The sequence below is a fragment of the Aegilops tauschii genome, chromosome 3 (assembly GCF_002575655.3).
Source record: "Aegilops tauschii subsp. strangulata cultivar AL8/78 chromosome 3, Aet v6.0, whole genome shotgun sequence".
NCBI lineage: Eukaryota > Viridiplantae > Streptophyta > Magnoliopsida > Poales > Poaceae > Aegilops > Aegilops tauschii.
The window spans coordinates 431417203-431430630 of record NC_053037.3 but is presented as its reverse complement, the minus strand read 5'-3'; the positions used below and the strand labels follow the sequence as shown (position 1 = coordinate 431430630).

Sequence of the window (13428 nt, the reverse complement as noted above, 5' to 3'; positions counted from 1 at the left end):
CTTTTTCAGACTCAAACGATCAATAAGATCCTCCATCTTCTCCTTTGGCTTCCCGTTTTGCGACCCGCTTGCATTCAATGCAATAAGAAGCCCTAGATCCCATGTTCACTGTCAACCAAGGTCAGGAAGGTTGCACAAAGGAACCCCTGGATCAGTCGAATCATTAGAGAGGAAGGGAGGATCAGAGGCAGTCGGTGGTGGACAGAAAACGAAATTGATGAGCACACAATCTTTCATACACGATGTGTGCACAACAGGATTTTGAAGCCACACAGATTACAAAACGAGCCAATCCATACTGTCGTGTGTGGAGCGTCTCTGAATTCATTGTCTGCTACAGCGGGACTTACCGACAGAGGAGAGCAAAACCCTTGTTTTTTAGCTACAGGAAGAAGGAACATAATGTAACAAAAATGAATAGAAGATGGCTCAAAAGACGAGCGAGGAAGTCACAAGGCTGCCGTTCGCATAACATCAGAAGCATACATCATGCTTATACGCTTTGTGCCCATAGTTCAGGGCCAATTACACTTTCCGATTGACCAGGCAAACAATCGTATGTGTGTGTGGCCATTTTGCTGTTACACATGGATAGTAAACTAGTCGTACATAAAAAATCTCTCCGTAGAAATAGCCAAAGAGTGAAAATTCTGGCCAATTTCCCTCGAGACCCACTTGCCTAATGGTACCGTGACATCACAAATGGAGGACTATATGCATGGTCATCCTCTGTTGTAGTTGAGACAAGTTACCATGAAGAGATTCTTCAAAATTGGATTATTTGTGTTTATCTTCCATGCCCGTAAGGCTTTTCCAGCACAGGAACGGCAGGTCCATAAATTCTAAAACATCGATCGCTAAATGAGCCCACGAGCTTGGAAACAACTTCCTTGAAGAACATGGAAGCAACCTGCGGTGAAAAGCTTGATAAGGACTGAGGAAAATAACAAAATGAAGCCACTTGATATGTATACATACTCATAGCAAACAAGTTTTACCTGCCGATATAGGGGTGACTGAAACTTAAAATCGACTAAGAAGTAAAGGTCACAGGTTCCAGGAACAGGACCAGGCTTGAATTCCCAAACGTTTATCAAATGATCGAAAAGTCCACTTTGAGACGCAGTCGTCTGCACCAGAGCAATAGAGTCAGAAGCAAAAAACAATGCAACTACTCAATTCAGGTAAGAAGTAGGACAAACAAAGTGTTAGTGTTGCTACAGAGAATTGACTATCACTGTGATAAATACAGAAAGTTAAAGAGGTACCCTAGCTATTGACCAACTATCCAAATTGATAAATAGACTTTCATCCATTGACCAATGTATTTATTAGAACAAAGTGAAAAGAAGCTATCACGCTTGCTCTGGAAGGCTAGAAGTTCGCACATTAATTAGAAAAAGCGAAGAGACAGATCTAAACTGCATATTAGGGTGGGTTCAGACTATAACAGTGCTGATTAATCAGATAAAAAACATGAAAATTCAAAAAAAGATTAAAAAAACATGTATTAGAACTGTTACAGATCTATGAGAACCAGTGTATGGCACTTCATCGGTATTACCGCATATGTATGTATTGCAATATCTAGCCGTGCAAGTAAGCTGGGTTTCGGCTAGTTTGTGTACATCTTAAGGAAGTCTGTCATCCAAGAGCTGATCAAATGTCATGACCTCAAAATCAATTGCACCTCCGAGTTTTCAGGCAAAGTACTTCTACAGTTGTGCTTATCAAAGAAATCAATCCATAGAGAAACATCCGTATTTACAGAAGCCATCAAAGTTTCAGTTTAAAAAAGGCTCATGATGAAACTTTGGTGCATACTCTTGTTATGTTCTGTCTTGGTTGATTTTAAATGGATGATACGTTTTCAGGTTTATGACACTGTGATGATACTTTCACACAATATATAATGACAAGGTGAACAGAATATCTATGATATGAGTCGAGAACAATATCTGCTCATATTGGTTAGTTCCAAGTGTGAATTTAGTAATAACTCAGAAATGCTTAAGTTTTCTCAAAAGCAGGTTAATTCTATCCCAACCAAAACCGGCAAACAGCAGATAGTTCATTTTCTTTCTCTGCCTGGGATCCAAGCGCTAAAGCTAGTTAGATATCGTATTTGAAGGTATGCGGCAATTGTGTCGTGTTGGGGAAACTGTATTTGAAGAACCTACCAACACTATCTCCAACATAATAAGTGTTCGCTACTTATAGTTCAGCTACAATAATATCATGTCCGGCCACATAAGAATCTGGGCGTATTAACAATATGAATATAAACAAATAACCTAGGATAAGCTCATGGAAAAAATAATACTGCCGATACTAAACCAGGTTAAAGTGTTATAATCAGCAGATCCAACAATAAACCATCGAAGAAAGCGATGAATCAAATTTTTACAAGTGACAACAATACTCCCTTGGAATAGTACATCCATTTGCAGCTCACTGTGATGAATGATATAAATCATGATGGTGGTTTTGCAATTACAAAAGGAATAAATAGCTACCGCATATGTCATGAATATGATTGAATTTGCAATACAGCTCATTCTAGAACAACTTTCATCCCTGATAGGTTTCTTATTCTAGAATATTTTGTGAACCAATGATCTAATTAGGTGATACGAATTGAATTGTCTGCCTTCATATCATACTACATTACCCCATGAGAGGGGTGACTGGTGCATTACACAAGTCTCACCTTGATATATTTGGGCTTCTCCATCTCCACATGAGAGACATAGCTTTCGACAAAGAACTTGAATCCAATTTCGAGCTCGGCGTCAAACGAGCCGTCGTCATACCGCCTAATAACCCTGGACCGCTGGCACCAGGGCACAAAATCCTCGTAGAGGTCCACAGCCGCGACGACGGCATACATCTGCTCCGGCGAGTACCTAGGACGACACAGCCACCACAATCAATCATTCCCATTTCAGAAGTCAAGTCACCTGGAGAGCACCCCGAGCAAGCGGGCCATCGTTGATATATTACCCCATCACGCGCCTCTCCTCGTAGACCTTGGAGAGGACGCTCCCCTCCTCCCCGTCGCCGCACCCGAGGAAGCTCCTCGTCTGCGCGCCCGCGGGCCAGCCCGCGCCCAACCGGCGCGGCTCGCCGCGCGCCGGCGGATCGGCCCAGCGCCCGACCCTGCCACCTAGCCCGGCCAGCGTGGCCGCGCACCTGGCATTGGCGAGCGCCTCCCCCCTGCCGCAGTCGCCCTCGGCGAACCCGCGCAGGAGGGCCAGCCCCCTCCTCCGCAGCACCGACCGCGCGCACGGCAGCATCGTCGGAGGCCTCCAGGCGTGATCCGGCCGCGGGGGAACCCTAGATTCGGGGACCGGTGGTGCGGTTGGCGGCGTCGCCGGAGGAGGCCGTGGAGGGATCGGAGGTGGGGCGAGAGGCGTGGGGGAGCGGAGCTCCTAGGTTGCGGGGGCAATCGGATTTGGGGAGAGGTGGAGCGGGCGGTATGGGGAGGGAGGACAGCGGGGCGGGCGGGCGCGCGTGGGGTGGGGGGATGCGTGGCTGGCTGTGGTTGGTGCCTAAGATCTGGCGCGACCAGAAAAGAAAAGAAAACGTCGGAGCTGGCGAAGACTCGTCGAGGCTGTGCCGTCGGATGATCGGTACGGGCGGCGGCACGAGTATCATGCCCGGGCGGGCCGGTGGACGGCGGTTGCGTACTTGCGTGTGCTCGCCTAATTCCAGATTTGACCAACGACCATGCGGCGCAAGGGTTTCCCCGAGGAAGCTTCTTTCATGTCTAAAAATTGGACCGTAAAATAAACAGGTACACCCTCGGAAATAGCCAATGGGTCTCGGGTCTCACTGTACCCGACTTGAAAAAATAATTTAGAGAATAGAAAAAAAGTAAAAAAGTCTGAAACTTTTTGAAATCAAACATGATTAGGCATTCCACCGGTGTGAAAAGTTTGACGAAGGAATATCGTCGACCGACTCCAGGGCCAAGAAAACAAATTTGAGATTACAAAAAAGAAGAAGTGAATAGTAACTCTAATATGGTGCCGGTTTTGTTTTTCTTCGCACAGAATACCATGGGAGTCATTTCTCCGTGAAACCTTTCACCCGAGTATTACGCTAGACCATATATGTTAAAAAAAAGAAATTCTTGACACTTTTTATTTAAAAAAACGTTTTCCATTTCGGGTGCATAGGCCTCCATGTTCCAAAGATCCGTGTCACGTAATCCCTTTTTTTTTCTTTACTTTGCCTATAAAATTTATCTGAAGTCAATTTTTATACAGTTTGACCAACAAAAAACAACATTCACAATATGAAATCAATATCATTAGATGCGTATGAAATTAATTTCATATTGTATAACTTCAGTATTGTAGATGTTGATATTCATTAATATAAATTTGGTCCAAGTTTGCATGGCAAGTTGTGAATATGTTTGGATTGATCACATGGCAGTTCGGGGGGGGGGGGGGGGGGGGTCACAACATGGCAATTTTTTGAATTATTTCGTTTCTTACACCATGGCAAAAAATAGAAAAAAATAAGTCACATGGCAATTTTTGTGAGCATGTGTTGTGCTGGACATGACAAGTTGTGAAAATGTCCTTCTTACTAAAATTCAGATCCCATGGCAAATTTAATTTCAGAACCATAGCAAAATACTTTCCTAGAACATGACAAGTTTTTTCGGGCCATGGCAAATTGCTTTGCTGTACCATGGGCTAGTTTTACATCCATGGCATATTTCAGAGCTTTGGCAAATGAAAGTTTACGAGCCATGGAAAAATGAGTATGTACAACATGGCATGATTTCTGGAACCACATATGCTTTTTATATGCATGATAAAATCATGAATACATGGTAGTTTATTACTCCCTCTGTAAACAAATGTAAGACCGGGTATTTTTATCATAAACATGCCAAATTACACATTATGTGTATTTTTGAATCCCGGGTTGCATGGTAGTTTTATTTCAAAAAGAATGGCAACTTTTGTATGATTTTTACCTAATTAAGTTGGGTGCAAAATATTAGCTTTTTAAGGCCTAGTTTTTATGGTGCAAAAGTTGGACCTTTTATCAGCCATTTTTACTTGGCACTTGTTGATTTTTATTTGATGACGGGGACCGGGAGGGGGGGGCTCGTGCGACGTGTACCATCTTCCCGTAAATGAGACGCGAGGGAGACGATTATACGGGATCCCATAAAAAACGGGTTTACATGAGCTGTTGGGGGCCTATTTTACCCTCAACTTCCCGTAAACAGGAGTTATTGGAGTTGCTCTTACGGTCCCAAATTTTCCAGGTTCAATTTTTTTCTTTCAAAATAGGTTATCATGTATTCATTAAAAAGAAAAGAGTTGCTCAGTTAGTTAGGGAAAACCGGGCGAAAACCAGATTGCCCAGTTAATTATGGAGAACCGGGTGAAAAACATCACAACCGCTGAGCGGCACACATAAGAAACCCCACACACCGCTCCAAAGAGAGCCTTGGCGAGACAGCACGCAAGTGTCATCATCATCACTCCTCTCCTAGAGGTGTCATCGCCATCCTTACACTCGGAGCAAACGATTCTGATCGTCGACTCAACCCACACTCCAGAGGTCATTGTTGGAAATATGCCCTAGAGGCAATAATAAAATGGTTATTATTATATTTCCTTATTCATGATAATTGTCTATTGTTCATGCTATAATTGTGTTATCCGGAAATCGTAATACATGTGTGAACACATAGACCATAACATGTCCCTAGTGAGCCTCTAGTTGACTAGCTCGTTGATCAATAGATGGTTACGGTTTCCTGACCATGGACATTGGATGTCATTGATAACGGGATCACATCATTAGGAGAATGATGTGATGGACAAGACCCAATCCTAAGCATAGCACTAGATCGTGTAGTTCGTTTGCTAAAGCTTTTCTAATGTCAAGTATCATTTCCTTAGATCATGAGATCGTGCAACTCCCGGATACCGTAGGAATGCTTTGGGTGTACCAAACGTCACAACGTAACTGGGTGGCTATAAAGGTGCACTACAGGTATCTCTGAAAGTGTCTGTTGGGTTGGCACAGATCGAGACTGGAATTTGTCACTCCGTATGACAGAGAGGTATCTCTGGGCCCACTCGGTAATGCATCATCATAATGAGCTCAATATGTGACTAAGTAGTTAGTCACGGGATCATGCATTACAGAACGAGTAAAGTGACTTGCCGGTAACGAGATTGAACGAGGTATTGGGATACCGACGATCGAATCTCGGGCAAGTAACGACCGATTGATAAAGGGAATTGTATACGGGATTGCTTGAATCCTCGACATCGTGGTTCATCCGATGAGATCATCGTGGAACATGTGGGAGCCAACATGGTATCCAGATCCCGCTGTTGGTTATTGGCTAGAGAGGTGTCTCGGTCATGTCTGCATGATTCCCGAACCCGTAGGGTCTAGACACTTAAGGTTCGATGACGCTAGGGTTATAAAGAAGGTTTGTATGTGATTACCGAATGTTGTTCGGAGTCCCGGATGAGATCCCGGACGTCCCGAGGAGTTCCGGAATGGTCCGGAGACGAAGATTTATATATGGTAAGTCCTTATTCGGTCGCCGCAAGTGTTCGGGGGTATATCGGTATTGTACCAGGACCACCGAAAGGGTTCTGGGGGTCCACCGGGAGGGTCCACCTTCCCCGGAGGGCCCTATGGGCTGAATATAGAGGGGAACCAACCCCTAGGTGGGCTGGGCGCCAAACCCCCCTAGGGCCCATGCGCCTAGGGTTGGGGGAAACCCTGGAGGGGGCGCCCCCCTTGGCTTGGGGGGGCAAGCCTCCCCCTTTGGCCCCCCCCCGCCCCCTCTAGATCCATCTGGAGGGGGCCGGCCCCCTCTCCCTTGCCCCTATAAATAGAGGGTTGAGGGGAGGGCTGCAGCACCACATCCAAGGCGCAGCCCCTCCCCTCCCCAACACCTCTCCTCCTCCGCGTGTGCTTGGCGAAGCCCTGCCGGAGAACTGTCACTCCACCACCACCACGCCGTCGTGCTGTTGTTGGAGCTTTCTTCCTCAACCTCTCCCTCCTCCTTGCTGGATCAAGACGCGGGAGACGTCACCGGGCTGCACGTGTGTTGAACGCGGAGATGCCGTTGTTCGGCGCTAGGATCGGAATCTACCGCGATCTGAATCTCTATGAGTACGACTCCCTCATCCGCGTTCTTGCAACGCTTCCGTCTCGCGATCTTCAACGGTATGAAGATGCACTCTCCTCTCTCTCGTTGCTAGTTACTCCATAGATTGATCTTGGTGATGCGTAGAAAAATTTTAATTTCTGCTACGATCCCCAACAGTGGCATCATGAGCTAGGTCTATGCGTAGTTTCTATGCACGAGTAGAACACAAGTTGTTGTGGGCGTCGATTTTGTCAATTTACTTGCTGTTACTAGTCTTATCTTGATTCGGCGGCATCGTGGGATGAAGCGGCCCGGACCGACCTTACACGTACGCTTACGTGAGACAGGTTCCACCGACTGACATGCACTAGTTGCATAAGGTGGCTAGCGGGTGTCTGTCTCTCCCACTTTAGTCGGATCGGATTCGATGAAAAGGGTCCTTATGAAGGGTAAATAGAAATTGGCATATCACGTTGTGGTTTTGGCGTAGGTAAGAAATGTTCTTGCTAGAAACCTATAGCAGCCACGTAAAAATTTGCAACAACAATTAGAGGACGTCTAACTTGTTTTTGCAGCGAGTGTCATGTGATGTGATATGGCCAGAAGGATGTGATGAATGATATATGTGATGTATGAGATTGGTCATGTTCTTGTAATAGGAATCACGACTTGCATGTCGATGAGTATGACAACCGGCAGGAGCCATAGGAGTTGTCTTAATTTATTTATGACCTGCGTGTCAACTGAAACGTCATGTAATCACTTTTCTTTATTGCTAACTGTTAGCCATAGTAGTAGAAGTAATAGTTGGCGAGACAACTTCATGAAGACACGATGATGGAGATCATGGTGTCATGCCGGTGACGATGATGATCATGGCGCCCGAAGATGGAGATCAAAAGGAGTAAAATGATATTGGCCATATCATGTCACTATTTGATTGCATGTGATGTTTATCATGTTTTACATCTTATTTGCTTAGAACGACGGTAGCATAAATAAGATGATCTCTCACTAAAATTTCAAGAATTGTGTTCCCCCTAACCGTGCACCGTTGCTAAAGTCCGTTGTTCTGAAGCACCACGTGATGATCGGGTGTGATAGGTCCTAACGTTCGCATACAACGGGTGTAAGCCAGATTTACACACGCAATACACTTAGGTTGAATTGACGAGCCTATCATGTACATACATGTCCTCGGAACACGGAAGACCGAAAGGTCGAACATGAGTCGTATAGAAGATACGATCAACATGAAGATTTCACCGATGATGACTAGTCCGTCTCACGTGATGATCGGACACGGCCTAGTTGACTCAGATCATGTATCACTTAGATGACTAGAGGGATGTCTGTCTGAGTGGGAGTTCATTAATAATTTGATTAGATGGACTTAATTATCATGAACTTAGTCTAAAATCTTTACAATATGTCTTGTAGATTAAAGGGCCCACGCTAATGTCAACCTCAACTTCAACGCGTTCCTAGAGAAAACCAAGCCGAAAGACGATGGTAGCAACTATACGGACTGGGTCCGGAACTTGAGGATCATCCTCATAGCTGCCAAGAAAGCATATGTCCTTGAAGTACCGCTAGGTGAAGCACCCGTCCCAGCAAACCAAGACGTTATGAACGCTTGGCAAACACATGTTGATGATTACTCCCTGGTTCAGTGCGGCATGCTTTACAGCTTAGAACCGGGGCTCCAAAAGCGTTTCGAGCAACACGGAGCATATGAGATGTTCCAAGAGCTGAAAATGGTTTTCCAAGCTCATGCCCGGGTCGAGAGATATGAAGTCTCCGACAAGTTCTACAGTTGTAAGATGGAGGAGAATAGTTCTGTCAGCGAGCACATACTCCAAATGTCTGGGTTACACAACCGCTTGTCTCAGCTGGGAGTTAATCTCCCGGATGACGCGGTCGTTGACAGAATCCTTCAGTCGCTCCCACCTAGCTACAAGAGCTTTGTGATGAACTTCAACATGCAGGGGATGGAAAAGACCATTCCTGAGGTATATTCAATGCTGAAATCAGCGGAGGTGGAGATCAAAAAGGAACATCAAGTGTTGATGGTGAATAAAACCACTAAGTTCAAGAAAGGCAAGGGTAAGAAGAACTTCAAGAAAGACGGCAAGGGAGTTGCCGCGCCCGGTAAGCAAGCTGCTGGGAAGAAGACAAAGAATGGACCCAAGCCTGAGACTGAGTGCTTTTATTGCAAGGGAAACGGTCACTGGAAGTGGAACTGCCCCAAGTACTTAGCGGATAAAAAGGCCGGCAATACCAAAGGTATATGTGATATACATGTTATTGATGTGTACCTAACCAGCGCTCGTAGTAGCTCCTAGGTATTTGATACCGGTGCGGTTGCTCATATTTGTAACTCAAAGTAGGAGCTGCGGAATAAGCGGAGACTGGCGAAGGACGAGGTGACGATGCGCGTCGGGAATGGTTCCAAGGTCGATGTGATCGCCGTCGGCACGCTACCTCTACATTTACCTATGGGATTAGTTTTAAACCTCAATAATTGTTATTTAGTGCCAGCTTTGAGCATGAACATTGTATCTGGATCTCGTTTGATGCGAGATGGCTACTCATTTAAATTCGAGAATAATGGTTGTTCTATTTATATGAGAGATATGTTTTATGGTCATGCCCCGCTGGTCAATGGTTTATTCTTAATGAATCTCGAACGTGATGTTACACATATTCATAGTGTGAATGCCAAGAAATGTAAGGTTGATAATGATAGTCCCACATACTTGTGGCACTGCCGCCTTGGTCACATTGGTGTCAAACGCATGAAGAAACTCCATGCAGATGGACTTTTGGAGTCTCTTGATTATGAATCATTTGACATGTGCGAACCATGCCTCATGGGCAAAATGACCAAGACTCCGTTCTCCGGAACAATGGAGCGAGCAACCAACTTATTGGAAATCATACATACTGATGTGTGCGGTCCAATGAGCATTGAGGCTCCCGGTGGCTATCGTTATGTTCTCACCCTCACTGATGACTTGAGTAGATATGGGTATGTCTACTTAATGAAACACAAGTCTGAGACCTTTGAGAAGTTCAAGGAATTTCAGAGTGAGGTTGAAAATCAACGTGACAGGAAAATAAAGTTCTTACGATCAGATCGTGGAGGGGAATATTTGAGTCACGAATTTGGCACACACTTAAGGAAATGTGGAATTGTTTCACAACTCACGCCGCCTGGAACACCTCAGCATAATGGTGTGTCCGAACGTCGTAATCGCACTCTATTGGATATGATGCGATCTATCATGTCTCTTACCGATCTACCGCTATCATTTTGGGGTTATGCTTTAGAGACTGCCGCATTCACTTTAAATAGGGCTCCGTCGAAATCCATTGAGACGACACCGTATGAATTATGGGTTGGAAAGAAACCTAAGCTGTCGTTTCTTAAAGTTTGGGGATGCGATGCTTATGTCAAGAAACTTCAACCTGAAAAGCTCGAACCCAAGTCGGAAAAATGCGTATTCATAGGATACCCTAAGGAAACCATTGGGTATACCTTCTATCTCAGATCTGAAGGCAAGATATTCGTTGCTAAGAACGGGTCCTTTCTGGAGAAAGAGTTTCTCTCGAAAGAAGTAAGTGGGAGGAAAGTGGAACTTGATGAGATGACCCCTCTCGAACCAAAAAGTAGCGCGGCACAAGAAAATGTTTCTGTGGTGCCTGCACCGACTAGAGAGGAAGTTAATGATGACGATCATGATCAAGTTACCACTGAAATTCGTAGGTCCACAAGGACACGTTCCGCACCAGAGTGGTACGGCAACCCTGTCCTGGAAATCATGTTGTTGGACAACGGTGAACCTTCGAACTATGAAGAAGCAATGGCGGGCCTAGATTCCAACAAATGGCTTGAAGCCATGCAATCCGAGATAGGATCCATGTATGAAAACAAAGTATGGACTTTGACAGACTTGCCTGATGATCGGCGAGCGATAGAAAATAAATGGATCTTTAAGAAGAAGACGGACGCGGATGGAAATGTTACCATCTATAAAGCTTGACTCGTCGCTAAGGGTTATCGACCAGTTCAAGGAGTTGACTATGATGAGACCTTCTCACCCGTAGCGAAGCTGAAGTCCGTCTGAATCATGTTAGCAATTGCCGCATTCTACGATTATGAAATATGGCAAATGGACGTCAAAACGGCATTCCTTAATGGCTTCCTTAAGGAAGAATTGTATATGATGCAGCTGGAAGGTTTTGTCGATCCTAAGAATGCTGGCAAGGTATGCAAGCTCCAGCGCTCAATCTATGGGCTGGTGCAGGCATCTCGGAGTTGGAACATTCGCTTTGATGAGATGATCAAAGCGTTTGGGTTTACACAGACTTATGGAGAAGCCTGTGTTTACAAGAAAGTGAGTGGGAGCTCTGTAGCATTTCTCATATTATATGTGGATGCCATACTATTGATGGGAAATGATATAGAATTCTTGGAAAGCATAAAGGCCTACTTGAATAAGTGTTTTTCAATGAAGGACCTTGGAGAAGCTGCTTACATATTAGGCATCAAGATCTATAGAGATAGATCGAGACGCCTCATAGGTCTTTCACAAAGCACATACCTTGACAAGATATTGAAGAAGTTCAATATGGATCAGTCCAAGAAGGGGTTCTTGCCTGTATTGCAAGGTGTGAAATTGAGCACGGCTCAATGCCCGACCACGGCAGAAGATAGAGAAAACATGAGTGTCGTCCCCTATGCCTCGGCCACAGGGTCTATCATGTATGCCATGCTGTGTACCAGACCTGATGTAGACCTTGCCGTAAGTATGGTAGGAAGGTACCAAAGTAATCCCGGCATGGAACACTGGACAACGGTCAAGAACATCCTGAAGTACCTGAAAAGGACTAAGGATATGTTTCTCGTTTATGGAGGTGACGAAGATCTCGTCGTAAAGGGTTACGTCGATGCTAGCTTCGACACAGATCTGGATGACTCTAAGTCACAAAACGGATACGTGTATATTTTGAATGGTGGGGCAGTCAGCTGGTGAAGTTGCAAGCAAAGCGTTGTGGCAGGATCTACATGTGAAGTGGAGTACATGGCAGCCTCGGAGGCAGCACATGAAGCAATCTGGATGAAGGAGTTCATTGCCGACCTAGGAGTTATTCCCAATGCATCGGGGCCGATGACTCTCTTCTGTGACAACACTGGAGCTATTGCCCTTGCCAAGGAGCCCAGGTTTCACAAGAAGACCAGGCACATCGAGCGTCGCTTCAACTTCATTCATGAGAATCTTCAAAATGGAGACATAGATATTTGTAAAGTGCATACAGATTTGAATGTCGTAGATCCGTTGACTAAACCTCTTCCGCGGGCGAAACATGATCAACACCAGAACTCTATGGGTGTACGATTCATCACAATGTAACTAGATTATTGACTCTAGTGCAAGTGGGAGACTGTTGGAAATATGCCCTAGAGGCAATAATAAAATGGTTATTATTATATTTCCTTGTTCATGATAATTGTCTATTGTTCATGCTATAATTGTGTTATCCGGAAATCGTAATACATGTGTGAACACATAGACCATAACATGTCCCTAGTGAGCCTCTAGTTGACTAGCTTGTTGATCAATAGATGGTTACGATTTCCTGACCATGGACATTGGATGTCATTGATAACGGGATCACATCATTAGGAGAATGATGTGATGGACAAGACCCAATCCTAAGCATAGCACTAGATCGTGTAGTTCGTTTGCTAAAGCTTTTCTAATGTCAAGTATCATTTCCTTAGACCATGAGATCGTGCAACTCCCGGATACCGTAGGAATGCTTTGGGTGTACCAAACGTCACAACGTAACTGGGTGGCTATAAAGGTGCACTACAGGCATCTCTGAAAGTGTCTGTTGGGTTGGCACGGATCGAGACTGGGATTTGTCACTCCGTATGACGGAGAGGTATCTCTGGGCCCACTCGGTAATGCATCATCATAATGAGCTCAATATGTGACTAAGTAGTTAGTCAAGGGATCATGCATTACAGAACGAGTAAAGTGACTTGCCGGTAACGAGATTGAACGAGGTATTGGGATACCGACGATCGAATCTCGGGCAAGTAACGTACCGATTGATAAAGGGAATTGTATACGGGATTGCTTGAATCCTCGACATCGTGGTTCATCCGATGAGATCATCGTGGAACATGTGGGAGCCAACATGGGTATCCAGATCCCGTTGTTGGTTATTGGCTAGAGAGGTGTCTCGGTCATGTCTGCATGATTCCC

General features: G+C 45.0%; 1 protein-coding gene across 1 annotated transcript; it reads right to left on the bottom strand.

Moving 5' to 3' along the window:
* Positions 1-400: 400 nt before the first annotated feature.
* Positions 401-3661, bottom strand: LOC109739386 (uncharacterized). Its single transcript, XM_020298476.4, has 4 exons — positions 3004-3661; positions 2711-2906; positions 999-1130; positions 401-910 (listed from the first exon to the last, which is right to left on the bottom strand). The coding sequence occupies exons 1-4, from the start codon at positions 3294-3296 to the stop codon at positions 788-790; spliced, it is 744 nt and encodes a 247-aa protein (XP_020154065.1). The 5' UTR covers positions 3297-3661; the 3' UTR covers positions 401-787.
* Positions 3662-13428: the final 9767 nt, after the last annotated feature.

Bases quoted from the DNA above. Each gene is read 5' to 3' on its own strand.
- LOC109739386 (XM_020298476.4), bottom strand. From the start codon at position 3,296: ATGCTGCCGTGCGCGCGGTCGGTGCTGCGGAGGAGGGGGCTGGCCCTC. The intron at 2,907-3,003 runs GTAATATATCAA...GTGTCGTCCTAG, and splicing joins GAGGAGAGGCGCGTGATGGG to GTACTCGCCGGAGCAGATGT. The intron at 911-998 runs GTAAAACTTGTT...TTTTCACCGCAG, and splicing joins AGTCACCCCTATATCGGCAG to GTTGCTTCCATGTTCTTCAA.